General features: G+C 43.8%; 2 protein-coding genes across 3 annotated transcripts; both read right to left on the bottom strand.

Annotated features, from left to right (window-relative positions):
- Positions 1-337: 337 nt before the first annotated feature.
- Positions 338-1,414, bottom strand: CCR4 (C-C motif chemokine receptor 4). Its single transcript, XM_065629262.1, has one exon. It carries the CDS (start codon positions 1,412-1,414, stop codon positions 338-340), a length of 1,077 nt encoding a protein of 358 aa, XP_065485334.1.
- A 12,661-nt stretch (positions 1,415-14,075) lies between these two features.
- LOC135985704 (CX3C chemokine receptor 1-like) lies at positions 14,076-26,048 on the bottom strand. Of its 2 annotated transcripts, none has more exons than XM_065629263.1 (2): positions 26,011-26,048; positions 14,076-16,220 (listed from the first exon to the last, which is right to left on the bottom strand). In XM_065629263.1, the coding sequence occupies exon 2, from the start codon at positions 16,204-16,206 to the stop codon at positions 15,142-15,144; it is 1,065 nt and encodes a 354-aa protein (XP_065485335.1). In that variant the 5' UTR covers positions 16,207-16,220; positions 26,011-26,048; the 3' UTR covers positions 14,076-15,141. The 2 variants fall into 2 exon arrangements, with proteins under 2 accessions (XP_065485335.1, XP_065485336.1); XM_065629264.1 differs by lacking the exon at positions 26,011-26,048 and adding an exon at positions 24,680-24,718.
- Between the last annotated feature and the right edge of the window lie 1,291 nt (positions 26,049-27,339).

The raw sequence follows: 27,339 nt of genomic DNA, 5'->3' as shown, positions 1-27,339 counted from the left end.
GCTGTCTCTTTTCTGGCCCTCCATTCAAGCCAGCCGCTGTCTTGATGTTGGTGAAAAAGAAGCAGGACGGCACAGGGCTTTGCGGAGAGCTGAGGCTGCTGTTACATCTGATGGTGACTCGTAATCGCAGCCGATAAAACCTGCCTGTGCATCTCCCACCTTTCACATCTAGGACACCTTCTGTCGCAATATTCTGAAAATCTGGAGGTGGAAATCAAAGCTGAAGTAATTATTCGGCGCTGGCTTATGGTTAAACATGTGCATTTGCTTAGCTTTTCAAAGTTCCCGCTTTTGTCAGTTTGCTGTCTGGCAAGTTCAGTGGTTGGTCTGAAATGCATCACAGAGCATCTTGATCCCCTGTGGATTGTGTGTGGAAAGAACTGGTAGATTCGGTGTGGTAAGTGGTGTGAACCCCACACCACTTGCAAATATCTCCAGGTAACCACCAGTTCTTAAAGAGCATCTTCAGGTACTTCTTAAATTTTTCCCCCATGAAGAAGTAGATGACTGGATTGAGGCAACAGTGGAAAAGGCCGAGGATTTCCGTCGCCTGGAAAGCATAGTCCAGATTCCTGCTCACTTGACAGTCCCTAATGACTCCTGTAGTTTCCAACAGTTGTAAGAAAATAACAATGTTGTAAGGGGTCCAAAAGAAGAAAAACACAATCATGACAACAAAGATCATCTTCACAGCCTTATTCTTTTTCTCGTTTCTACAGTGAACTAATGTTTTAATGATCATGGAGTAGCAAAATGTCATAACTATTAAAGGGAGTAGGAGCCCTAAAACGTTGATTTCCAAAGTGGAAAAAAGTTTCCATGTTGTGAAGTTGCTTGGATATCTCAGCTTGCAGGTAGTAAAATTACGTTCATTAAAAGATTCTCTAAATACAAGTTCTGGAACTGAGGCTGAAAGAGCTATTAGCCATACAACAAGGCTAGTAGTCAGGCCATGGAAGGCAGTCCTTGCTTTCAGGGAAAACACTGCACGAACAATTGCCAGATATCTGTCTATGCTCATAAGCATAATAAAAAATATCCCACTGTAAAACCCAACCAAGTAGATCCACGAAATGATTTTACACCAGGGAGTTCCAAAAACCCATTGGTCTACTGTGAAATAAGACCAGAACGGCAAGGATAAAACAAAGAGCAAATCTGAGATGGCAAGGTTTAGCAGGTAGACGTCAGTCATGCTCTTCAGCCTCTTGTATTTGAAGAGGACTACAATGACGAGAATGTTTCCCATCAGCCCGACCAGGAACACCAGGGTGTACAGAACAGGTAGGAAGGAAGCGGCAAACTTCTTGACGCTTTCCTTACTGCATGGTTTTGGAGCATCGTTATAACTTTCGTAATAGTCATATAAGGTTGAGCTTTCAACTTCAAAGGACTCTGTACTTGAAGAACTCATGGTTTTTCCCTAGTTCCTGAGAAAGAAAAGAGTACAAAAACGTCAATGACTTTCAGTGCATGAAGACCAACTGTGTGGTTACTCTGCAGGCCTGAATCACTAGCAGTGACTGACTTGCATTTTCAGCAGACTGTTCATTACAGGTTCTCAAACACTATTTAAACAGTATGGGACACATGCACACTTGCAAAATGTACTGTCCTTCACATGCATGTCTTTAGTCCTTGCAACACTGTGCAGCTGGGATGTCAAGCACAAAGAACACTGCTCAAATGGCAGAGAGGAAAGCAAATAGGAATGAAAGATATGGACCACAGATAATAAATCAGAGAGGGATAAATCCTATGTGCAAGAAAGTAAAAAGCAATGCCACTATTCATAGCAGTTCAGGATTTCAGCCACCTTTCCAATCAGGCAAGCATCACCATAAGAAGATAGTAACAAAAATGCATCTGACTCTTCCTTCTAATGAAACTACACTTACTGAAAGCTGACGTGAGTTTTCAGTAAGTGCTGTCTTCAGTGGCTAAATGAATAACAGGAATTTGCCATTTTCGTATGTATGTTCTTTTCTAACAGGCAGAGACAGAGTTTTAAGCAATGTTACTTCAAGGTAAGTAATCTTGGACACAGTGCAAATATATTGTTGATGTATTACTCTGTGTGTTATTCACATCACAGCAAGCATCATTTTTTAGCCTAAAATACCAGACATTTTCTAAGCCTGAGTTATGTCCTTCCCCTTTGTTTGTTTGTTTTTGTTTGGCTGTGGGGTTTTTTGTTTTGTTTTGTTTTTTGTGAATGGAAAGCAGAAGAAAAGGGAGGATCATTGCTTTATTTGTCTTTGCATTGTACGTTGCTGCTAAATAGTGACAAACATTGACTATCATTAACCTGACCCCTACTGTGTGTAGTCCCAGGCATGATACCTCTCCAGCCTACAGTTCTGTTCTGTTATACGCAGAGAGGAGTTTAATCTGAATTACAAGTCACAGGGACAAAAGTGTTTGATGCCAATGGTCTAGGGACCAACTGCACATACCCGACTCACACCTAGACACACCTGAATCCAATCTAGGTTCAGCATAATAGACTTAAATATTTAAAGCTAAAAACATACGCTCATGTAACACACATACACCCACTTCTGATGATGCAGGAGTTCTTAAAACTGCTTTAAAAATTACCTGAGCACCAACAAAAAGTAAATTAAAAAAGCATTACAGTCATACACATGATGAGGGTATATGATATACAATTGTTTCAGCAACTGCATTTTGTGAGTTTTACCTTTTCTCCTCCTTTCTTTTCAGCTAATGTGAAGAAGCTTCTTCGCTCTCAGGGTGCAGAATCACTTGCTTTTCACCAGGTAGCTGTCGGGGACGTGCTGCCCACACAGCAATATCCAACAGCTGCAAAAAAAGCAGATGTCACTAGGTAGCTGTGTCTCTTAACGGAAACTTCGTACTTCCTTACAGATTTTATCACAAGTGCTTCTCTCCTCAATGCTCATCAGAGATATGGTCCCTTAAACTCAGAAGCAGAATTATACACATCTTATAATGTGGTAAGGAAATGCAAAGTTTCCACTGAGAGCCTGATCACTGAGTTAAAGTGGCTTCATCTCACCCAATAATCATTAAAAGTAGATGTCACTAAGCAGCTCTCATTCAACAGAAACCTTGTCCTTTCTTATGGCTTGTAAAATGTATCTTAATCTCAGAAATAAATCATCACAGGATCATCTATAGTGAGCGTAGAGGAGGAAGGCACTTGGTGGGTGTGTAGGAGGTGTGTTTCTAGTCCCTCTCTGCCAGATAACTAATTTTGCAAGTTACACTATGTAATCGTAGAAGAAAAGAGTTACATAGATTTAGTATAGGGAAGGCTCCTTTTATTCATTGTTCTTCGATCTTCCTAACTCTTAACTTACCTTGCTAAGAAAATAAATTAAGGCACATTAATTCACTCTACATTTTTTGCTTGATGTCTCCCGTAATGGGGTTTAAAATATGGCAAATCTACCTCATACCACTGACCTGGCGCAATTGGTAATAGTGGTCAAAATATAAAATAAGAAGTAGGATGTGCGCATGAGTGTGTGGTGTAAGGGCAGAGGGTGCGGAGGTTTACCATGGTTCTTGTCACAGCAGGAAGCTCAGCAGCTTCTACGAGTTTCTCCTGAGAGTGTGGTGGGCCCTATCTGTCTTTTGGGGGATCCTGGGAAGGGGAAAGAAAGCACAGAGGACATGTGCTAGTCAAATGGGATGGTTTTGAGTCCTGCCAGCAGAGCAGCTGTGCCAGCAGCTGGCAAGTGCTGCTCTCCTCCCTGTCCCAAAAAGGTCACCCAAGCAGAAGTAGAAGCCATTTCTCAACAGGAGAGGCTGCTTGCTTGTTAAAGAGTCACGGTGAGAAGCAGAAACAAGAAAGCCACAGGAGGTGGTTGGGAGGGTATGAAGAATAACAATTCCCAGTCCAAGAGAAGTGATAGGTCTTCTAGGTCGACCTCTTGCATTATTCCAGACACAGGTATAGCTTTTTTTTTTTTTTTCAGTTATCCTATTTGCTGCTCTCCTATATGCCTCTAACATTGTTACTTTGCCCGATAACTTACATTTGGCTGAACTTTTTCTTCCAGAAAAGCTTGATGTGAGGACAGTATGAGATGTGGGATCTGCTGGTTTCATGTTTTGCCAAAATAAAGTACTCATATGGGAAGTAGCTCCTTGGTCGTCTTTCATGAGCTGCATCTGTGGAGATTTTTAAATCTGTCACTGGGAGATGTTCCTCTGGTGCAGGTTATTGCTCTGCAGATCATGTATACCTTCTCTTCAGTTTACTAGCAGTCCTTTGAAGATGTGAACACCAGATGAGCAGGCAACACTGTGGTACCAGTTTCATCAGCTCTGCTCACAGAAACTAGAAGCTGTTCCTCTTGCTGCTCTTTTTTTCCATATAAGAGTCTCATTAATCTGTTCTCTGACATGTTGTTGCACTAGCGGCGTAAGTTCAGGTCTTCACCCACAATAACAACATAAAATCTTTCTTTAAGCACCTGCTTTTCAGGAAAAGAAAAAAAAAAAGCACCTCTTGCTCTGTAGACATTGTTCTTTCTTACTTTTGGCTGTGGTGCTCGTGCCTCAATAAACCACCATGCATCTGCATGCCTGTCTTGTCCCACTCATTATTTTCTATTCCATCAGACTAGGTGTCTCCTTTGAATTTAATCAGTGGTGATTTTTCTTGATTTCCAGATGAAGTAGTGAATAGAATTGAATCCAGATACAATCTATCTTCTGGCATGTAAGAACCTTTCTTGTTTAAGGGATGATTTCCCACCACCAGGAACCTTTTGAGGTTCGCCAACCTGTCCTTAGCACAGATGCGACGCTTCAAATATGCTTCTGATCTTTCCATCATAATGTTACCAGGGACCAAGTCTGCAGCCTTACGAATACCAGTTTAGCCTGATTCATATGGTACTGACCTGAAGAAAGGACCTAGCTGGCCTATTGTCTTTTGCCCAGTCCTTCTTTGGAAGAAAGACCTTCAAGTAGCAACTGCTTCCTAAGCAGCTTTCTGTACCTGCTCCCTGCCTCGGATGGAAGGCTGGGCTGCTACCACCACAGGAGTAGTGCAGCAGAGGCTTCTTCTCAGGGCAGGCGTGTGTGGCTGTGGTGAGGTGAGGGAAAACGGCTGGACCACAGCATCTTGCAAAGCTGTGTTGCTGAAGCCTGCCACACCAATGCATTTCATGCTACGTCAGCACATGGGGTGTTTGTAAGGAGACTTTGAGCAAGAGCGTGTCTGCAGAAAGAGGAATGCTCAGCCACACAAAAAAGAGAAGAATAGTTGTGGCTACGGATGATGAAGACTTAGCATGCGTGCACTCCAGAAAATGAAGCTAAAAAGATATATGCCAGTTCATGAAAAGCAAGAGGATAAAAATGAACCCTGAAACACTTTCTGATGGCCAACAAATGGAAAGAGTCCCTGGGAGAGCCTGTGAGGAAAACTGCAGGGAAGACCAAAAAAAGAGAAATCTCTGAGCAAGTGAGATGCTGCAGAAAATGAATGAAAGGTGGTGTGAGTGAAGGTCCTGCAATGGCTTGAAGAGAAAAAAGAGTGAAAGGGACTTAGTATAACTTTAGTCCACAGTGGAAGAACTCTGAAGTTCCCTTGTAACACGACAGTGTGTTTTCTCTCAGCTCCTCCTCAGAGAAGAACCTGGCAGAGAATATCAAAAGGGGGATGGCAGGAGACAGCAAGGTTGAGAGGAAAGGGGGAAAGGATCTCAATGAGATGTAGAGGATGTTGCTGTAAAACTCACAGGCTGGCAAAGGAAGGGGAGAAGAAAGAACTCTTACCTCTTTACTAGATGGAATCAGGTATATGACACTGACCAAATAAATCACAAGAGTGCAGAGAAGTGGACCAATCCTGATTAGTCTGACTGGGAGGAGATTAACCTTTTATATGGGATGGGGAAGGGGGGGCACATTAAAACCCACAGAAAGGAACTTAATAGAAGTAAAAACCAGAACAACCCAAACCATTAAAACCTTGCTTCTTGCCAAAAGATGATTTCAGCCACTCCTACCTTTTACAGAAAGTCTTATCATCAACTTGCCATTTTACAGGATGCATAAGAGTCTTGCCCAAGGAAGCACTGGAGATACACATTTATCTAACTCGCTGGCTGGGGTGTGAGATACTTACCACTGATATACCACTGTATCACCCATTCCCTCTGAAACCAGTGTTGGCCATGGATAGATAATTCTGATGGGGTTATTAGAGAAACCCCCATCCGGAAGAGACTGCCTCAGGGGAGAGGCAGATGATGGTAACTAAAGATAGCCAACTATTGCAAAAATCAGTATTTTGACTGATTGCGTGGATCAGTGCAGGATCCAGGCCACCAAAGTCACAGCTGGACCAGTGACTACCTTTCTCAACAAGCTGTCCTCTCCATCAGGCCTCCAACCCCTTCTTGTGTGGTCAGGCTTCGTGCAGTTCTTCTTTTGCAATTCAAGTGAACTTGAATCACAGTTTATACATCTGTAGTTCCAATCTTTGCTCATTAGCAAAGTGGTCGTGCCACCTATTCATTGTGCAGTTCTCTTCCTCATAATTTTTAATTTATTGCAAATTCCCTGTGCCTGAGTAAAACTTCAGTAATCTGACAGAGAAACAAAAAAAGGAAAGTGGATTAATTTCCTAGTTTTAGAGACAACCACTCTCTACACTGTTGTCTCAGGTGATTCGCTCATAATTTACCTCAGCCTTTTTGAACATACAAATTCCCTTTGACTAAGACAACTGCTTGTGCTGACAAGCAAAAGATTTAAGCCCCAAACATGTTTTCCTTGCTCAACAATGTTAAGTTGCAGTTCTCCACAATTTTTTTTTTTATTGTAGTGGTCCAGTCCTGTGCATTCTGCTCTTTGTGTCCTCTGGCAATTCTGTGAATGGTATCTGCCTTCATTTTCCTCAGCTTAATTTGCTTTCTTTCCATTCTCTGTGCTTGCAAAGCTGCTATATTCAGAACTCCTCATGAAGAAGAACTGAAACTTCAAACCTCAAACATGTCAGACGCAGTCATTTTGTATGCTAAATTTTACTTAAAATAAAAACCACTGATGAAAAAAACCTGCATTCTTCTTAATGTGAAATGACATCATGAGGAGATTTCTTTGTCTTGTTCAGTGATCTATCAAATGTTCCCAAGTTGTTTCTACAGAAAGATGACAAATTTGGGTTGTTTCCACTCTGAGGAGCAGTTGAGACCTGAGATATAATTTTTCTTTTTTAAGTTCCCAGCCATCACTTAACCATCACTATGATGTCCCTGTTAAAGGCTGGTCTCTCTGAAGAAAAACAAAGACAAGGCAGTGGTGAATAGCAGAGGTCCCCTCATGCCAGTTTGTTTCATGTTTATTACAAGTGTAGATACAGCGGAATTATGGGATTCTGGCATAAAGTCTTTGGTTTCTGTTTGGTTTGTGGTAGCACCTCCAAGTCTCAAACACTGTAGTTGTTGGTAGTTTTCAAAAGCTTATTAAATGACTGGTGGCCTTATTCTAAAAATCTACACAACAAATATCTTCACAGTCTCTCCTGCCACGTTCTTCAGATGGCAGTTTTAACGAAAAGGAAGCTAGTTAGAAAAACCAAAGTATTTGCAGAGGATCAAGACTGAGAGGGAACCTAGACTTGCTCTTATCAATTACTAATCTTTCTATGTTTGCTAAGACCCAGGGACTCTGTCATCACAAGGTAAAAGCTATTTCACTGCAAGTCCTTTCCAAGACAAGCTGTACAGACAACTTACATAATATTCAGTTTTCTTTTAGTAGCAGGGGAAACCACTCAGGGCACTGAAATAAAACTGCAAGAGCAACAATAAAAGGTTTTCATGGGAGAATTTCTCTGTTGTTTGCAATTCCCAAGATATTTTGGTGTGTTTTGTGAATTGTTGGTGAAACCACTTGTAGTTAATTTAATGTCTACACTCTCTCATTTGCTCAATAACAAGTAAATTTTAAACAAAAAAGAAAAAAGAAGAAATTGATGTTTCTTACAGCAGCAGAATGCAGTGACTATGTTTTTCTTACATTTTATAAATATATTTTTCCCACCCTGTACTTGTTCATTAGTGACTCCAGTGTCCTACTTTCCCATGTATGACTTTAGTCTGAGTTTAATAATACCACCCTCTGGTGGAAATGTGAAGAAAGCATTGTCACTAAAGATGGGCAGAAGAAATGATGGAGCGAGCTTAGGGCAGAGGGTCCTGCATGAGCAAGGATGGTTACAGGGACAGTGAGAGGTTATGGTGACTCTGGAAATACTTGGCTCCAGATGCTGTTATCCTTGTGTAAAAAGTTGTGTGCCACTGCCTACATTTGCCTTTTCTGAATCTGACCTGATCTGTAAATTCTGGCCTGTGCGTTGAGTGTTGTCTTCATGGTAGCTTGTGTTTTGTCCTTCTTTGCATTGTAGCCTCCTGAAAACTGAGCTACCAGGAGGACAGATCCGAGAAGAAGGAATTGAACAAGAGACCAAGGGACGGTAAGCCTTAATTATTCCAATGAGAGCTCCCTCAGAAAAATCAGCTATTGGCAGTGCAAAGATACCTGTATCCTAAGATAGGACCCCAAGGGGAAGAGGGACTACAATAAAGCAAAGTGTTGCTGGAGAGGGGCTCTGAAGCTACTTGGGGGTTATGACCTGGTCATATGGCCAACTGTAATACTGCCGTGTACAAAACAGACAAACCCAGCTTTTACATTCCTCAGACACCTTCCTTCCAAGGCAAAGAAAATGTGTTGGTGAAGCTCCTTCATCTATTAATACAGCAGGAGGTCTAGCAAGACATCCATAGGAAGCATTGAAAAAGTGATTCTTGTGCGTGCTTACCCAGTTCCTCATCCCTGTGTGGTTTTAGGTCATTAGGAACTGTTGCTTGAGGCCCTTCCAGTGGGAAATGCTCCCCATTTCCATGTGCTCCAAGTTGGGGTCTATGTTGTTCAGCAATTGCCTGGGGCAAAGGGAATGGCAAAGGGCTGTGGACAAAGGAGATGCAAAAACCTGCTCCAGGTGCCTCTTGGACATACTGTGTCCTTCTAATTTGCTCCTACCTGGTTGGACCCCAGAAAAATAATTGAAACTGCAGGGTTTCAAGCAGTTCTTACGCGTAAGGAACTGTGCTGGTGAAGTGCATAGGAAATTGCCATAGAAATAGCAGTGCGTGTCTGGCACTAGAGGGAACTGTCTTGACAGCAGATGCCTGGAGCCATCTTCTGTTCTGCTTCATCAGCTTCTTTGGTGTCCTCTAATGTGCCCTGCAAATTATGGCCATTGTAAACTGTGCAGCCACTCGTTTGTGCCACGGTGCTGCTGGGTTTAATTTTAATGTGGCAAATTTAGCATTCATGGGCTAAATGCAAACTTCTTGTGGGGGAAATGCAGCTTCTTTCAGTTGCCTGCATATCCTGACATGCGGGTCTATATGTAGCCGGACTGTTGGGCTGCAGCTGAATATGGAGCAGTGACAAATGCATAAAACTTATCAGAGACTTAAAATCTGTGTGGGGTGGAAAACAGACTGCTCCAGTTACAGCTGCAGTTGGCAAGTGGGTAACAACATAGTGAAAAAGCTGTGCCTATAGTTCTTGCTTGTATTCCCTATCCCATTTACTAACCTCTGCTTTCAGTGATGTAAAATTCATGTGCTGCTTCCTACTGACTGAAGGATCACAGCTGGAAATCTGGTGAATACAAACTGTTATTCACAAGCAAACCATTTTCCCTATATACACTGGGAGCTGTTTTACAGTATTTCTTTAGGGAGAGGAATATCAAATACAATATATTAACTATTGATATTTGTGTATTGAATATTAGTGCAACAAACAAAATTATACAGGAGAAGCTGGTGGATATTTTTTTCCGCTTTAGAAACAATGCATTAATACTAGCACTGCAAAATGCAAGTCTTGAGGTTTGGATGTGTGTGTGTTGAGAACGAAACTTTTACAGTAGTTACCAAGTAAATTAGGAAGTTCTTATTAACAATGGCAGCAGAATTATTACCACCTTCAACTGCATGTATGTGACAAGTGTCTGAAGCCATCCCCATCCTTTAATAGATATGAATTGTTCTTAATTTTAGCTTCAGTTACCAGATTTGAATTTCAGAATAACAACTCTGGAAGTCACAAGTTTATGTTGGAGTTCTGGGTGTCTTACAGACTTAATAAACTGAAGTGCAAACAGTGCATCTTTGAGCAGGACTGGGTAAGTCCTTAATACAGATAACATTTTGTTCACCATGAAAATGTGGCCATTTTGGAAGTGGTATGTAAATGGCTTTAGGTAAAGCACAACCCCATGCATGGGCAATAACTGCAGAAGAAAAGTGTTACCAGCTAGGAGCTGCGAATGCCAAGATGGGCAGAGATACTGCAAATGCTAGAATTGTATTTTGACAAGAATAAAGCTGGTAACTGATTTTTAAAATTTTATTTATTTATTTTTAAACTCTTCTATGTTTGGAACTTGCCTGGATGTGACTTATTGGCAACAGAGTGTCCTGCTGGGACAAGAGTTTTGTACTACCTATGAGATCTCAGTGAAGGACCTTGCAAAGGTGATAGAGACAAAAATGGAAACGGCCAACTCAACCCATAACCAGTGCATTTACAAATAGTTTATCTGTGAAATATAACCTTAAAACTTCAGACTACCCTGAGCCAGGGCTTCAGGTCCACTCCCAGCAAATTCTAAATCCAAAGGAAATCTGTGGCTAGCAACGTCTTCTGATGCCAGCGCTGAAAACTACGGCTTTCACTGCTGAGAGATTTCCTGCTCAGTGTGATGCTCTGACTGTCAGCATTTCTAAGTTTTTTGTACAAGTTAAAAACCCCAAGAAGTCAATGAAAAAAAATAAAAGCAGCCATGCATGGCTTGAAAATGAGGAAACATAACTCCTATGATTTTGGGACTGTGATGTGATATTTGAATGAGAGGGATTTGCAGTGGTGCCTAAAAAAGATGCTGATGTCCACATATCTCACTGCAAACAGTTTGGCCAAATAGGTCTTGCTCATTCTATTTATAAGTAGACCAGGAATTATATAGTTATGAACCTGCTGAGAAAAATCGGATTCAGGTTTTAGTAGTTCCTCAAACTGTAACCCAGCTGGGAAAAGATTTATGTTGTGTCAGTGCAATTCTCAAACAGGAAAAAAAGTTGAAAAAATAAGATGCAAAGATAGCTCACCATCCCTCAAAACCCCAAAGCCCGATTCCCCCACCAAACCCAGAGACTTCCTGACCTTTTGCACAACCAAATGCTATTCAATGCACAGATGTAAAAAGTGTGCATATGTGCGTGTGTTCATTTTCATGTATCAGTTGTAACTTGCTAAGTAAACGCGAGTCTATCCTTAATTTCAGGCAGATGGAAAGGTTTTATCCCATACTGAGAGCCTGGTTTACTTTCTCATGTGTAATGGGTAGGAACTGGATGTCGCTAGTCCTCTGGTATACACTGATCCATTCTAAGGATATACGCAGCATTAGTGCTGTACATAGAAAAGTGTACACTTTAAACTAGCTGGGCAGTTAGAAAGCACCAGTTTCCTGCTGCAGAGATTTTGAAAGAGAGGTAGCATCTTTAAATAAAGGCTACAATGAAGTAGAGGTGCAATGGAGGGACTTAGAGACATCACTGGGCTTTTGGTCAGGCTCGAATGGTGCAAAGGAGTGTAATGTATCAAAGTAGCAGAAACCCAGGAAACTACACAATATTAGCTGTCACAAATCACAACAGAGGCGTGATGTAGGCAGAAGCTGCAGGACTGCAGCTCCCCGTGCGTGCTGGCACGGTGCAGCACAGCGAAGAGCAGCAATGCCTGTCTCAGCTGCAGTCAGCACAGTCCTAGTAAAGCTGGTTACTGGCTTCCCTCAAAGCACTGGTATGTTTCATGGAGGCTGAACTTTTTAAAGGAACAATTACAGCAAAACTCTTCCTGCTAATGACTACAAAACAAAAACGTTGATTTTGGTTTTCAGCGGGTTTTCAAAGAAGTACCACTTCTGCTATGAGGAGGCGTCTTCATAAACCAGCTATTTGTTGCAGAGCCCCGTGCCTAGAAACCCCCCTGAAGCTTTTTATATCATACAAATGCTCAAATGTTGAGCAATAAGACCTTACACGTAAATAGCGAATTCCATATAATAACTTGCAAATACATGGCATAAAAATAGATGATGTTATGCTGACAATCCTTGGAAGTCTTCCATTGCACAGCGCGGCAAAGAAGACAGAAGTAGTGCAGGTTGTCAGGAGGGGCCCTTGAGTTGGAAAAGTGAAAGATTTTTGCAGATGCCGTTTCCCACACTGCAGCTTGCAAAGGACCCAGGCAAGAAAACACTCTCCTTTCCTAGAGAGCTGGCAGGAAGATCTGAGCTTTGTGCCTTTCATTCTGGAGACAGCACATGGATCACATTTAAAGGTGTCTTTTACTCTTCCCACTCAGTAACTCACCATTGTCTGAAAAACAAAAGGCAAGTTAAATAAAGCAAGTGAGACTGCACTGCTCAGCCTGGCAATCCACCCTCTTCAGGCTGATTTCATGCAGATGACTTCTTGTTTAGTCTCAGAGTACCTTCCTCTTTCTTTCTGCACATCTTAGCATTTCTTTGAAAAAACATTGTAAAAATACCATTTCTTAAAAATACCACTTGCATGGGGATGGGGGCAGAGGGAGTTGTCTTATCTCACTTGCTTAGGCAGACTGGATTTTGAAAAGTAATTTAATTTCAAGTGACTTTTATGCTACACTTGATCTTAGACAATAGGTCTGGAGTCTGGAAGTCTACTTATAGCTGAAATTTTTAAAGTTGAGCATATATAGTATATTTACACCTAGTACAAGACATCTTATGAAAAGGGGATATTATGCTGTAGACTGTGCTGAATGTTCAGTAGCAAAAAATGGAATATTTAATATTTATTGAATTATTGCATGTGGAAAATTGCTCAGTGGAGAGGCTCTCCTTCAGGCTTTCCAAAAACAAGGTGATACTGAGGTCCATGAAGGGCTTACTCCTTCCACTGATACTCTAGGACAACTCTTCACATTAGTCAGGAAGTGGGAGTGTTTAATCAGATTTTATATATTGCCAGTTCTATCAATGTATGGAAATAGGGTCCCACTGGCATGGACTAATTTTCTAAGATTGGTTCTTGATTTTTCCTTGTAATGTGATCTCGGCTTCATAGATAGCAACAGTACTTTTTCCAATCTCCTAACTCCAGTCCACAGTGCCAATAAAAATCTCCTTTGCTCTTGCAGCAGATGATGGTAGGAGCTTCCCAGGGAGGCCCCTGGGGAAGGACTCTCATTTGTCTTGTCTGATTGACATTTTCCACCCCCAATGAATTGTCGTTGCAAGAGTAAAAAGAATATTTGGAGGCTGTGGAGTGCATATTGTAGATGTGTCCTCCAGGACACAATAAATCCGGGTACACCTGCAGGTTTCCCTGGGGAAATCAGCTGTGGTCGGGGAGGCCACAAAGGTTGAGGAAGGTTGTGGTAAGCAGCATGGGCAAGTGGTTATTTTGTCCCAAAAAGCCATTGTCCATGGTGGTATAGACATAGCCAGTGTTTACGATGCATGGCAAGCAGAGCACGGGTGTGAAGCACATACTTACAATGCTCTGCAAGCAATTCGCAGCTTAGTTGTGCCATATTCGGGCCAAGCACAACGATCCCCAAGCCCATACCTTCAGTTCCCGTTGTCCCAGCGTGTGCTGATGTCCACTGATTAAGCCAGCAGCCCCTTGCTCAGCAGAGCATTTGAGGATGTGCTGCTGGAAGGGCTCCACCAAACTCTGTTCTTTGGCTCAGGCCACAGCCCACAGAAATCAGGAGAAGTGCCTGCTGGCTTGGATCAGCTCCCGGTCAGGTCCCAAATCCTTAAGGACGGTCCTTGCTCTGATTATTGCATGCTGTGAACACGGAGTGCATTGTTGGCACTAAATGTATATTCAGAAATAGCTTTTTTGTTGGTTTTTTTTTTAACAGTAGGATTTTATTAGGTATGAAAGCACAGTTAAAACATTTGTTACAATCAATAATGCCAAAATTATTTCCGTATGGATATACATCATCAAAACTATACCCCTTTACTACGATACCGAAAAGTCGGCAAAAAGACTCCTTAGCACTGTTTTGAAGGCGTTAAAAAGCAGGCACTTTTATTGCAGCACGCCGGGTGCTTGGAGGATTGTGCCTCTAATCGAGTGTGCGCATGATTCGCACTTCTTGGTATTTATTACAGATACCTATCGCATATTCATTTGTTTCTACCACTTAGTTAATGCATTAAACAGAAATTATTTACATAACCCCACCCTTTGCCAGAAGTCCGTCTTTGGTATTCGAGAGTCTTCATCAGGGGTCTCTAGTGGTCCCCGGGGGTCTTCGCAGCCGGGTGCCCCCGCCCCGACCCGGTGTTGGCTTCTTGACCTAATTTCTTGAGCATGCATATTGTCATTTTGTGCTAATAAGCAAAAGTCACGTATGTCTGTCTTCATTTAGTGGAACATTCTGCTTTCCCAGCTTGCAAGCCAAGGACATCCCGCTTTGCCTCGTGCCCAGTCTCTATAGAGCTATTGTTTCTCTGTTAGGTTTCAGTTAAATTATGCCTAGTCTTGCTACATTAGGCCCAGGGGTTTCTAAAAGATTTTTGTTCCTCTTATCAACTATAAAAATATTGCTCTTTACTAACAGTCAGCTATCACTCATTAAAGAGATCTCTCTTCCCTTAAAAAAGGAGTTTAGGTCTATGTACATTGGTACCACATGTGCATACACTGACACACCCGCAAGTTACGATGATGAGGCTGTTTAACAGCTTCCCTGTCCTCAAAATCTTCTCCATCTCCCACTCGAGGCACAGAGCTCTGCTTTTGCTTCTACTTTCCATCTTCGTCTCTCTTGATACAACTCCATGTTCAGCCTTGACATATTGTATTAATACTGGTTTTGTTCTTAAAATCTTTACTGTTTTAGAATACTTAATGCTTAATGACAGGCATGTCACTAATTCAGTGTGGCCATAATGCTCTTCATATGGGTAATGACAATCTCTCAGCGGTGCCTAACCCTGCAGAAGATATATTTACATATATTTCTTCTTCACAGAGCCTTTTAGACGAAGACAGAGCCATCCTGGTCACTGGTGTTCAGGGTTATGTTGCTGTTCACGATGCTTTCTCCATAGCCAGATGAAGAGGTGACCTGGTAGCGACTGCAGGGGCCACAGAAACACAGGAATGGACAGTACTTCAAGCAGACACGATAAAGGTATTTTCTGAATTTTTCCCCAGCAAAGGCATAGATAAGAGGATTGAGACAACAGTGACTGAATGCAATGGTTTCGGTCAGGTGCATTGTGTAGTCCAGTGATTTAATTTGGTTGCAACTTGTGAATACCTCATAGTGCTTTAAAGTCTCTAGAAAAATCAGTACATTGTAGGGGGACCAAAACAGAAAAAACACGACTACCACAACCAAGATGAGTTTTATAGCGCGTGCTTTTTTCTGATTTTTGCAGGACAGCAGTGTTTTGATGATCCCACAGTAGCAATAACATATGATACAGACTGGGATGAAAAAGCCAATGGCATTCAACTCCACATTGCAGAACACTGGCCAGATGTTCTCCAGCTCCTGGGGGAAGACAGGAATGCAGTCGTTTTCTACTAGCCGGGAGAACACAAAATGTGGCACTGAAACTAAAACTGCTATTGCCCATACTCCGCAGGTTATAAGTAAGCCATGTTTCACTGTTCTGGATTTCAGAGAGTATGTTGCCCGGACAATGGCCAAGTATCTGTCGGTACTGATAACAGTGATAAAGAACATGCCCCCAAAGAAACCAATGTAATACAGTGAGGAAACAGCTGTGCATGGAATAGTCCCGAGGGTCCATCCACGCACTGTGTTGGAAGCCCAGAAGGGGAGGGAGATCACGAAGAGAAGGTCTGAGATAGCCAAGTTCAGGAGATAGATGTCAGTGATGCTTTTTTTACTGCCTTCTTTCACAATGGCTAAAACCACCATTAGATTCCCTGTGAGGCCAAGAGCGAACACTGCAATGTAAAATATTGGCAAGAATATTTTCCCAAATTCTTGGATGTCAGTCTTATTGCAGGAAAAAGCATGTTCGTCGTAAATGTATTCAGCTGTCGTTTCTGTGAATGCTTCCGTCATGCTGAATATTCTGGCTAGAGGCAACATGAAAAGGGAAAAGAGAATAATGTTAGAGAGAGACATCCAGTATCTGCTACAGTAAAATACTGCGAGACCTCACCAACACGCACGCTTTGGGATTTTGTCACTATTTGAGTTAGTAAGAGTTGTATTACTGCAGAGGTGATGGTTGTTACTAAGAAAAGCCCATACTCTGCTGTTACATGTCCTTCACTGAAAATTACCTCTTTAGGGTAGCAAAAAATAAATTAGAATTTCAAGGGCTGTCGAATAAGCCCCTGCATATTGGAAGAGCAGCAGAAAAACCAGCAAACTGACATCTGACCAACTCAGCTCTGCAGGTGGCTGCATCGCAGCATGAGAAATGCAGGGGCTCTCCCAGCCCTGTTGCGCAGTGCTCAGCAGGACAGGGTACCTCACCTGTCGCTGTTGATCAATAGGTGGTGCCTGTCAACACCACCAAAGGCCCAATCTCACCCCACACGTTAACCCCAGGGTGGAAGTGTGGTAAGATGCCCAGTTTGGCCAGGTCTGAGTCGATGCTTGCTGACATGGGAGGAGCAAAGTTTTCACTGGGACATCCCTTGGGAGCAAGTATATCTTCAATGAGTGTTTTTTTTTTTTTAAATCATCCTATGATCAAAAGAAGAAGAAACTATATTGACCCTTTTCCTCAAGCCCCAAAGTGTCTCATGACTGCTCCTGCCTTGGCTGCGAGGCAGTCATGTTGGAGCCAGGGCTTGCTACCTTGGAGGCTGCACCCTAAGAGAGTATGGGGTGCAGGTGTGTGACCTCTGGGCCCACTAGTCTGCACATCCCATAACTGGGGGCACCCATCAGTTCCTCCCTTGGGATGTGGCGTTGAAGTCTCTGCAAAGATTTCTGTTTGCGGGGAACCAAAAATCCTGGAGGGGTGCAGATGTTACTTGCATTCGGTCTGCTCCCCGGGTTGGGTAAAGAGCTTGTAAGTAACCATTACTTGCTCTTGCTGTAGGAAATGAAGGAAATTGAGCGCGATATGCTGTGCAGAAGCCCAGGGAGATGACAACATGGCCAAACCAGCCTGTTAAAGCTGAGACTGAAAGGTTAGTGATGAAACTGCAACTAATAACTATCCCTTGGTCACAGTGTCGCTGTCTTCTTACAGGAACCCCTGTTGACTGTAAAGAAAGGACTCAGTTCAGTGACTATAAGCTGTCTCTAGATGTTATCTATATGTCATCTCCTGTTAGTGGGGGGGTAGTCAGTACAGCCAATGAAGAGCAGTGCATCCGTTCCAATGCAGATCAGGCCAAATCCGCTTTGAGACAAGACAGATTGCTTTCCAGGCTCTGCTGGCCGCATTGATGAAACTCCTTTTGACTATAAGGAGGGCATGGGCACATTACTCAGTGATAGATATCTGCCGATGATGTATAACTACTCCTGCTCCTGACACGTCACACAACGTGGTGGGAGTGTCAGCCTACATGTCCACGTCTCACTGAGAGCAATAGTTTTCATAGTCTCTGTTTAAAATCAGCCTTGTGAGACTAAGCATAAAATAAAGATGGCCTGAGGTATGAAACAGCCCTTGTGCAAGAAGTTTCATATAACGTAGTGGTAACTGCAACAAACTCCGCCATGGGTGGCTACTGTGACCGTATTGACGTTTTCTCCTAATGCTTCATTGCCAGAGTACCATTTGTGGTGTGGGCCATGAAGTTCTGGCCTCTTATTTTGTAGCCATTTCTCAAAGAGTTGCTTGTTTTGTTTTGTGGTGGTTGGTTTTTGGTGTATGTTTTTTTGTTGGTTGGGTTGGGTCTTTTTGTGCTTGTTGGAAATGAAGGCTCTCCATTTTGAAGTATCTTCTTATTCTGAAAGTTCAAAGCCTGGTTGTCCCCAAAACATTTAAATGAGAAGTGCCCACAGTCATTAGAAAACAATCTTTGTGGTTTTGCACAGGAAAAGTGGGCTAGAAGATGGGCCGTCTCAGCGCTGATAGTTTCGGGGCATGGGCACGGCATGGCGACAGCTGTTTGCAGCAGGCAGGCACACCCGCTGGCTGAGCAGCTCCTGCAGGGCCTTTCCACTTGGACCGGGAGCTGAGCCCACCTGTAGAGTCTGTCCACCCGCTTGCTTGCAGCCCAGTTTAATTCTCCAGCTGCTGGAGATGTGGTGTCTGACAGCGGCAGAATCAAAGGGGATGCATAGAAAATGGCCGGGTGCTGGGGCAGAAGCTGACAGCAAGTGCAAACAGGATATGGATTTTCTACTGGTGAGATAACTAATTAGAGTTGCCTACAGAGATATGTGACAGGTTCCTCATCTGTTCATCCGTCTGTCCAGTCATTACTTTATCTACCCTGTTGAGGGATACAGAAATGAACAGGAGACATCATACATAACCCCAATAGCCCAGCATCCTCTGTCTCCCATCCTGACATTTTCTTTCTCCTCTTCTGAGACTAAATGTATGCAGCGGGCACCTCTAAAATGAAAAGAAGTGTCGGGGTACACCACGTCTCTTGTGCTGAATATGAGTCACTATATTACTGCACCCATCTGCTCAGCGCCAGAGCCTCTGTCTTACTCTGTGGGCTGATGTGCTCCACAGCTGGTTCTTCACCGATGTGCTGGTGTGCAGTAGCTGAGGGCCACCAAAATAATTTGGGCTGGAGCACCTGGAGTATGAGAAGACGCTGAGAACTGGATTTGATCAGCCTCAACAAGACACATCTCAAGGGGGATCTAGTGAGAAAGTTTAAAGGTGAAGCAGACAACTTTCCTCAGAGAATGCCCAGAGAGGTGGTGGATGCCTCACACCTGGAGACATCCAAAGCCAAGCTGGATGGGGCTCAGAGCAACCTGATCTAGTTGAAGATGTCCCTGCTCATTGCAGGGCATTGGACTAGATGACCTTTGAAGGTCCCTTCCAACCCAAACTGTTCTTTCATTCTGTGATTCTATGAATAAGAGGCAATGGCCATTGGAAATTGTTATGCACTATATGGAAAAAAATAACTCACCATGAGGGTGGTCAAACACCAGCACAGAGCTTCAGGGAGGTTGTGGGATCTCCATCCCTGTAGGTACTTGAATCTAGGTTGGGCCTGCTCTGAGCATGGGTGTGGACAAGAGACCTCCAGAAGTCCTGTCCGAACTTTGTGACTCTGCAACAAAGCTAGACAGAAGCCACAATGTCTCTGCGAAGTGCCCCAGCTTCTTCTCTGCCGTGTAAGCTCCTATTTCAGACATGTCTTTCCTGGCGTGACAAGCAGAAGAGCCATCATGCACAGAGAGAAAGCTGGGCATGGGAATGGCCACCTTCTTCACAGGGGAATATTTACATGGAGGTGCAGGGTGAACTCCTGGCCTTATTAAAGAGGAACATCACTCGAGCTGGAATTTTTCCTGAAGTACCTTTTCACACAATCACAGACTGGTTGAGGTTGGAAGGGACCTCTGTAGATCATCTAGTCCAACCCACCTGCTAAGGCATCTTCACTTTGTGCAGATTGCACAGGAATGTGTCTGGGTGGGTCTTGAATGTCTCTAGAGAAGGAGACTCCACAACCTCTCTGGGCAGCCTGTTCCAGTGCTTTGGCACCCTCCAAGTAAAGAAGTTTCTCTTCATGTTTAGATGGAACTTCCTGTGCTTCATTCTGTGCCCTTTGCCCCTCATCCTATTGCTGGGCACCACTGAAAAGAGTCTGGTCCCATCCTCTTGACACCCACCCTTGAGATTTTTATAAATATTGATGAGACCCACTCTCAGCCTTCTCTTCTCCAGGTTGAAAAGACCCAGCTCTCTCAGTCTCTCCTCATAAGAAAGGTTCTCTAGGCCCCTAATCATCTTTGTAGCTCTCCGCTGGACTTCCTCTAGTAATTGCTTGTCCTTCTTAAACAAGGGAGCCCAGAACTGGACGCAGTACTCCAGATGTGGCCTCACTGGGGCAGAGTAGAGGGGGAGGACAACCTCCGTCGACCTGCTGGTCACACTCTTCTTAATGCACCCCAGGATACCATTGGCCTTCTTGGCCACAAGGGCACATTGTTGACTCATGGTCAACCTGTTGTTGACCAGAACTCCCAAGTCCTTCTCTGCAGTGCTACTTTGCAGCAGCATTTTCAGTCAGGTAATCTCCTCTAGCTCACTGATGGGGATAGTTTATTTCTACAGTAACAAATTATTTCCTTTACCTCTGGATGGGTGGTTGCAAAGCCCATGGTACCTACACCACCAGGAAGGGTGAGACGCTGCATAGCACATCCAGGAGCAAGCGAGAGCTGCACTTACCAAAATGGCATTGGCATCTGAAACTGCTGGCACAGTCTGTGGCTTGTTCACTCTCTAGCTCCAGGATTTTGTGTATCACCAGCCACACACCTGTACCCGCCCACCGCCACTCATCCTGCGTATACAATTCTGTCAGTTCTTTTTGAATTTTTAGCTCCTCTGATACCACTTTGTTCAGTTTAAGCTGATGTTACTCAACAGGTGGGCTGCAAACTCCAAAGGGCTCCCAAAACGCAGCCCGTACCAGATAGGCATAATGTGATGAAATTTTATTGCACCCTAAAGCAAGGAAACCTAGCTCTGCTGTCATCCATCCTTCCCTGCCAGGTGTTCTCTGTCAGCCTCGCAAAGCCCACTGCAGTACACACTGTAGTCTTCTCGCAGCCAGCTTCGACCCAACTTTCTCTCTTGTGCTCACGATAAATGTTCACCTATGGGACAATGTTAACTGAAGAGCGTAGAGGACACTGAAGAAGGGACTGCAGGGCTGAGAGGTCCCTCCACCAGGCGTTTTCCCTTGCTGACTGCAGGAAATAGTAGATTCACTTCTGCTTCTCATGGAACTGCTCAACCACTTTGCTCTCTCTCCAGATTTCCCCAGCAGTTTTACACCCTACTCCCCACAAACACTTCTGCTTTTAATCATGTTTATAGCTATCTAAAAGACAATATTCTGCAGGACTAAAACCCCTGTTTCTCAACCCAGCTATTCCCAACGACCATGTGTGCTATATGTAATACAAAGGGAAGTGAAATTATGAGAGCTACACAAACTCCTCTAAGCAACAGAAGTTGCATTTCAGCCTTCAAAGAGCATTGGCGCCCGGCTGGATTACACAAGAGTCAAATCCTGTTCATGCATCTGATCTTTCAAGGTGTCACGCCTGGTGCTTCAGCCAAGTGCCATGTTACAACTTTCCTGCCAAGAGGAGTCTGTGAGCACTTCGCCTCTCCGTGATGCCTCTGCTGTCACCGAATGAAAAGAATTTAAAAACCATAAGCAAACCCAGACCTCTGCCAGAGGGTCACGCTTCAGATTTGCACAATATACTGGTAAAACTGTTGAAGTGTCAGAAAGATTTTCACACCTTAGTCAGCATTTCTGGGTGAGGCCGACTTACGCGCTTTTCTCATGCAAAGAAAGCATGTTCCCAGCACAAGCTGAGCGGGCCGGAGCTGCACAATGCAGATTCGGCTGGCCCAGGGAAGCTGTAGGCTTTGTAGGAAGCCCTGTGAAACCTTGTGGGTGCATTATGCCTTTCTCACCCTTCGATGTGAGCTGCCACCACCCTACCCAAATATAAATGCCCTTGCTTTTGTGCATTTGCAACTACACCCATCTGCTTCTTGCTGGCTCAGCTGATTCTCAGCAAGAGCATAGCGGGGTCCTCAGGTACCTCCAAATGAAACGTCATGGCTGCTGGTGGCACTTCTAACACACACACACAAAAGGAGATTGAAGGGAATTAACCAGAACTGGCTGGAAACTGAGGAAAGATGTGAGTCTTAATAGCAGTCTGGGTGAAACTCTTAACCAGCCTGGCTCCGAGCAACTACCACACAATCACCAGATTGCTCTGGACACCTCTGAACATTATTTGGTTGGTACACTAACCAGAGCTGGGGCCCAGTTTCTAGTCCCACGTCCAGCTGGTTCCTGTAATTCACTTAGTTTATCTTTCGAAGCAAGGCATCTTTCAACCATCCTTAGGAGATGGCCTCTGGAGTTGCTTGGGATCGAGTTAGATAGCTGAGGTCAAAAGCAGGCCCAGCTCAGCAGATGCAGTTACTTTAAATCTTATATATGAGTCTTTTATTCAGTCCTGAAGTGGGGAGATGTTCTTGCCGTTCCACCTCTACGGGTGCTGGAAGCAGCTGACACAATGTCAGTCTTCGAAAGTGGGAAGCAAGGTAAAACACTTAGTGTAACCTAACCCTTAATCTAGGCAAAATAAAATTTTAACAGTAAAGGGAGAGAGTGCAGCTAAAGCAAATCCATTGCTTTATAGAAAAGAAACTTCAGTTTTGACGCCTGATGAGATTATGTGGTTGATAAAGGGTACTGTGCAAGAGAGTTGGAGCTTTGACTTGCACTGCCTGCATGTTCGATTGACACATCCCACCAGCTCGAAGCAACAGAGGCCCAAACAAAGCATTACAATGGGTTTCGGGTTGGTTAGCTGTTAGATTTCAAAAGCCAGCCATCTGAGGAAGAAGCCTTACCGAACTAGGAATATTGCTTGTGAGAAGTCTGCAGGAAAGACAAGTTGAAAACCAAAAACTCTTCAGTATTTTATCATTAGTCTGAGAGCATATCAGGAATCAGAGCTGGCAGGGGGAAGTGATAGATTTAGAGAACTGGACAGTGATTCAGACAGATCTGAGTAATCTGGGGCTTCTCAGATGATTCAGGTTTGCTTTAACGCAGCCAAAGTGACACGTTTGGGAGTTAAACAACACAGACCATGTCTTGAGAGTGGGGACACATCCACTAGAAAACCTGACAGCTGATACGGACAGACCCCAAAACCGAGCTGCCATCCAGATGTCCCAGTACGAACAGCTGATGCAACCCTCGGGTGTTTAAAGAGGTGCCAAATGGGAAGGAACAGAAGAGGCAAGACTTTACCATTGCAGAGCTTGATAAGTTGTAGGTATACTTTGATAACACTTGATTCACTTTTGCTTGTGTTAATAAGCGTGCAGATTTAGTGAGATTAAGCCACGCCATAAACACATGCATGAGAATTCAAAACAGAGACATGCAAACTAGGAATCTGATACACATTTTTAACGGTGAAAGGCTGATGACTGGAACAGACTTCAGGAAGGAAAAGGAGATTTTTGCGTGTCTGAGGGTCTCCACGTCCAGCAAAGATATCAGTCTGAGAAACGGGTTTAGGTTTAGGCCAGGCAGAGTGGAGGAGCTCAGCAGGGGTGGTGCCAGGTAAAACCTTACAGCCCCTGATAGGAAGGGAGGCAGAGCAAATGGGCTATTGGGCCACACTCATCTTAGCAACCGTGACTCTGTTTTGGTAACAAATGACTGAAAAAGCCAAACTGCCCTCTCCGCAGCCCTCTCCAGGTCATTCACCAGCACTAGCTAGCCCAAATCCTGGGATGAAACCCCCTGGAAGGAAGCGGGGTCCTGTGAAGGGCATGGAGCTGCTGCTGGGGTTGGGTTAGAAGGGAGGCTATATGATGGCCGTAGGAAGAAAACAGCATAGTTTGGTGACGGGGATGTTGTTATCAGCCGGTCGGTACTGCCTCTGTTAAACCCTGCCTGTTTCCCTTACTTCTAACCAGTTCTTTTATCATTCCTTCATCACGTCTGAGTGGATGTGGTATAATCCCAGATGTATCCTTGCTCCCTGCACCCCCAGTTCTTCCCTGATGACCTTAAGGTAAAGAAATTCCTTTCTTTGGTGTTTCTTCTTTCTTCTGTTATTTATTCTCAGATAAGCTGGACTATTTCTGTGGCCTAGCAGAGTCCTGCAAACTTAATAATTGCTTATTGATTTGGGTGATTTAATTTGTGGAGGCTTCCACCAAGACTTTGAGAATAAGTTTTTTAAAAGCAAGTAGTGATCTGGGCTGCTTCATTATTGGATTTTCCAACTTAAAGTGGAGTTCAAGGTGCAGAAGCATTATGCTGAGGCTTTCAGAAAATTAGGGTATTTAAGGTGTCCTAAATAAAGGACCCAGAAATGGAAGCTGATCAAACCACTGCTGATTAAGATAAATATAAGCCTGAATATTGCAGATGCCTGTGGTCCCTTTACGAAGGCATTTAGGTGAAAGAGATGAAAAAGATGCCCCTTCCCTGAACCAGTTCTACAGTTTTTACACCAACATGACAAACTAAATTAGAAGGAGACACAAGCTGGAAATGAGCAGCATCTAAATCTACAAACTTAAACCAATAGTTTTTGGGTAAAAAAATACATTAAAAAATATCAGTCTTGGATCATGGAGGACAGGAGGGGATAGTACAGACTCAGAAATCCCCAGGATCTCTCTCACCTTCACCTAAGGCTTTATAGCATTGCAAAGTACTTTCTCAAAGGTGCTCCATGCTAACCTGGAGATAACTGCAGGGCAGCAAGTAACCAGGGCACAAGTTTCAGCTTAACCCATCGCAACAAAATTAGGTGTACTCTGACTCAAAAAGAAAACACAAAAGCACGGACTTACTACTGTCTCTGCTGGCAGTGAGGGCTTCCCCACCTGTGCTTCGGAGCAACCACAGAAGTATAATTTTGTACAAGATCTTGCTCTTGCTCCATCAGTGCATCGTCCAGCTGGCCAGGCCAGTGACCTCACTTGGGCTGGTTGTGTTATCATCACAGCAAAGTGGGCACAGGGGACTGAACCCTGATGACCGGGGTGATTCCTGCCCCCAGCTACATCCCTCCACTTGCTGGTTTTGTCACCCTGCCAGGAAGACTTGCTGCGAGCCATCCGGCAGGGACAGCAGCACCACAGAGGTGTGTGGTGTGCCGGGGCCATGGCAAACCCTACCAGACCCCTGGCAGCTCGCCTCTGTGGCTACTGGTGTATTTATAGCAAAAGCTGCAAGCTTGCAGTGGTTTCAGCTGCTTCCCTCAACTCTGGGGATGACAAAACCCCTTTGATGCTGACAGGGTGGCCATGCAGGAGACTTGGTGCCCACATGCTGGGGGTCCCACCTGCTCCTTAATGGAGCAGAGAATAGGCTCAGGTTTCAGGGCATGACCAAGGCTCTTGAGCAAGTGAAGATGCAGAAAGTCACGTCAAGGCATTTTCCTGGGGTGCCAGTGCTGATTCAAATCATTCTTCTGAATGGGAGCTAAGCACTGGGGGGCTTCTGAAAAATCCCACAAGGCACTGGTCTGAACCTCTGGTGGCCAAAGTACCATTAGAAATCTGGCCCTAAGGAGGTCAGAGCCTTAGATATCCATTTCAGAAATGACTTACACATTTAGGAAATTTGACCTGACAGTATGATTGAGATTCCTGTGTCTCCCCTGGATCTTAAAATCAAGGTTCAAAAATCAGTGGAATGGTTCTGAAATTTTCATCCATGACTCTCAAGGTCATGATTTTATGCTCTTGATCATATGACCAGACTCAAGGATCCTCTGCAGAACATCTGCAATCTGAGATGGTTTCCAGGTAGTGTCCTGCCTCCAGGGACCAGCCAGGAGATGGGAAATTAGGTGGACGGTGTGAGAATCATATTGAAGAGCAATATTTATTTTTGTCCTCAAAGAGACTGGCGAGCACTTTAACTCAGTGACCAGGGGGGCAGTGGCAGAGCTGAGGAGAGACCAGACCCCTCCCAAGAGCTGCCCAGGGACACTGGGTGTTTGGAGTTGTCATCTGACTGGATGTTGGTTGCCAGGATTAGGGTTTTCTTGGAAAATTTGTTTCACAGGTATTTCCCCCAGTCCGTTAGTTCCCCGATTTGCCCCTTCTGCTTGCACAGTTGCTTGTGAAACTCTGTATTATTTTTAGGTGAGCGTTTTGACAGTGTTTTCTCTTACCTGCTCTTCCTCAGTATTTCTTTCTCCCAGGCCTTCTCTTCTTAAGTGGCATTCAAATTTCTTTTGTATTTTCTGTTGAAGAGACAGTGAAAAAAGATGATTGTTTGTAGCTATGTGCACTGTTTTTACTTGTTTATGATTACCGTTTGCTCCATCCTCCCACTCACTTTTTCATAGCACCTATTTACTTCCTCCCCGCTCCCTTTTTGTTATTAATAAGGTCATATTGCTTCAACATCCTTGAGAAATCTGAGAAGGCTCTCTAGAAATGGGAGAGCTCTTAAATAATCTTCCCCATCATTTTAGAGGGCAGAGCACTCTAAACTGTGTCTGGATGAGATTTGAGTTCTGGACTTGCCAGCCCCTCCTGGGAAGGTCACATCTACGATGTGATTTACTCTTGATTTGCTAGAGTGTTCTCTTGTCCAACGTAAGCCTTTTCCTTTCCATTTTGGACTTTTTCTGCGCTGCCCAAGCCCTTGTAATTCATTGCAGCCGTTGTCTTTTATCCTATCACCCAGTTCACTGCCTCTGGCTGCGATGTCTCCATGCAGGGTTTGCCTCAACAGACCAGATTTTGGCAACCACTGTTTCTGAATCTATGCTTATATCACACAAGCACTGAATGGGCTGCTGCCACTGTTATTACCCACATGTCTCCCCCAAACCAGCAGACATCTTTGTGCAACATCCTTCCTATGGAAAGCTGAGTCATAGATAAATTAAGTAATGTGGTCTTACAGAAAGTTGAGATTTCAGGGTTTGTTTGTTTGGGTTTTAATGATTTTTCTTTCTGTTCTTTTGCTGGTCTGTCCACATTAGACACTTTCTATCGTTTCTACCAGATTTTCTCTTTTGGACTGTCATTCAGTGTCAGTGATGTCTGAAATGTTGGTTCACTGACCAAAACTAAAAGCAAGCAATGCTGGTGAGTTGTGAGATCCCTGCAGACATCTAACAAAAACCATCTAATGAAGTAGAAGGGCTGTATCTTCTTGGTCTGCCCTTCTGGGCTAAGGCTGCACACTAGTCATCTATCAGCATTTTGCTTTAACCTTGAGCACTTCTAGCGAGGGTGAATATTTATCTTACTACAAGATGCCACGAATAATTAATCACCAAGTAAAATTCCTCTGCCCTGGTCCACTTTGATTAATAAAAGTGTTCCCCTTTCTACTTTCCCAATTTGTAAACATTACCCACATCACCTTTACCCAAATTAATATCATTTAGATTCCAAGCACTAAGCCATGAAGAGTTTTCTTAAGTTCATGAAACACCATTTCTTGTCATCCTGCTCTGTCAAATTATAGGTAAAATATGTCTCTT

Source organism: Caloenas nicobarica, chromosome 2 (genome assembly GCF_036013445.1).
Source record: "Caloenas nicobarica isolate bCalNic1 chromosome 2, bCalNic1.hap1, whole genome shotgun sequence".
NCBI classification, from domain to species: domain Eukaryota; kingdom Metazoa; phylum Chordata; class Aves; order Columbiformes; family Columbidae; genus Caloenas; species Caloenas nicobarica.
Note: the sequence above shows the minus strand (reverse complement) of the source record. Positions and strands in the feature narration are given on the sequence as shown.